Source organism: Lipotes vexillifer, unplaced genomic scaffold, assembly GCF_000442215.2.
Source record: "Lipotes vexillifer unplaced genomic scaffold, Lipotes_vexillifer_v1.1 scaffold639, whole genome shotgun sequence".
In the NCBI taxonomy this organism is placed as follows: Eukaryota; Metazoa; Chordata; class Mammalia; order Artiodactyla; family Lipotidae; genus Lipotes; species Lipotes vexillifer.
Genome location: NW_006786377.1, coordinates 3,903,032 through 3,904,320, shown reverse-complemented (window position 1 = coordinate 3,904,320; position 1,289 = coordinate 3,903,032). Strand labels below are relative to the sequence as shown.

Sequence of the window (1,289 nt, the reverse complement as noted above, 5' to 3'; positions counted from 1 at the left end):
AAGGAATGCCTTTTTTCCTATCCAAGTCCTACATATACTGTGAAACCCATGAGATTATACCTCCCTGATTAACACAGTCCTTTCTACAGTAGCCTACGGTATTAACTCTCTGTTGAACTTCATTACCACTTATTATTTGACATATATTCATGTTTTAATAATGTTACCTTTTCATAAATCCATGGTTTGTCTCCCTAATTGAGTTGCAAGCTCTTCTAGGGAAAAGTCTGGTTTTATACATCATTTGAGTCTTCCACAGTCTCAAACAGAATGATGTACATATCATAGGTGTTCAGTAAATATTTTTATGGATAATTTATAAGTAGTGGTTAGTTTCTTTTGAGAATTCTTTAGAAACAGTCTAATTGTTTTTTTGTTTTGTTTTGTTTTTCATTTCTCTGGAGTAGAATTATATGATGCTATCTAAAGGCAAAGATGTGAACTCAGTTACTCTGGAGGCTACCTTGATCTTACATTACATATGTATATGTATGTGGTTTGTTTATAACACAAGAGGAAGCACATAAGAAATTGTGATGCCTTTGTTATGAACTTTAGAACTTTTTAATTTAAATACCACAAATAATAGTTTTTAAAAGGTCATTGGTTTAAAAGAATTACATAGCACATGAATATGCAAAATATTAATTATACAGTATTATATGCTTAAATTGAATGCTTATATTTTGTTCAGAATTCAAACTGCATTTTTAATTAAGTTGTAATTTTACTATATTTGCATGAATCCATTTTACTATAAAATAACTCCTAAAACAGAATAATGACTTGGTTCATGTTTAGCTATTGCTAGTTAGAGAACTTTTCCATTACATTAGTAGTGAGGATTTTTAATTCAACTATTTGCATAAATACTAGTTCTCCTCAAGTGAAAGAGCTCAAGTGTATCTGTTATAATTGTATTAACTAATCTCTTGTTAATCGTGTAGTATTTTAGTAGTGATGAGAGTATATGCATTGGCTTCTGGTTGTTAACACAAGCTGTTTTTATTTTGTCTTATAGAATAATAATAACCTGGATGCCTGCTGTGCAGTTCTCTCTCAGGAGAGTACAAGGTATCTTTACGGTGAAGGAGACTTGAATTTTTCGGATGATTCTGGAATTTCCGGTCTACGCAATCACATGACTTCTCTCAACTTGGACTTGCAGTCACAGAATGTTTACCACCATGGAAGAGAAGGAAGTAGAATGAATGGAAGTAGGACTCTAACGCACAGCATTAGTGATGGACAACTTCAAGGTGGTCAGTCCAATAATGAACTATTTCAGC

The 1,289-nt window shown here is 32.1% G+C and overlaps 1 protein-coding gene across 1 annotated transcript in view; it reads left to right on the top strand.

Annotated features, from left to right (window-relative positions):
* Positions 1 to 1,289, top strand: part of TAB2 (TGF-beta activated kinase 1 (MAP3K7) binding protein 2) — a 37,533-nt gene that overhangs the window by 6,910 nt on the left and 29,334 nt on the right. Inside the window, exon 2 of the mRNA XM_007458765.1 lies at positions 1,022 to 1,277. Coding sequence (XP_007458827.1) covers positions 1,022 to 1,277 — 256 coding nt within the window. The remainder of the gene's footprint in view (positions 1 to 1,021; positions 1,278 to 1,289) is intronic.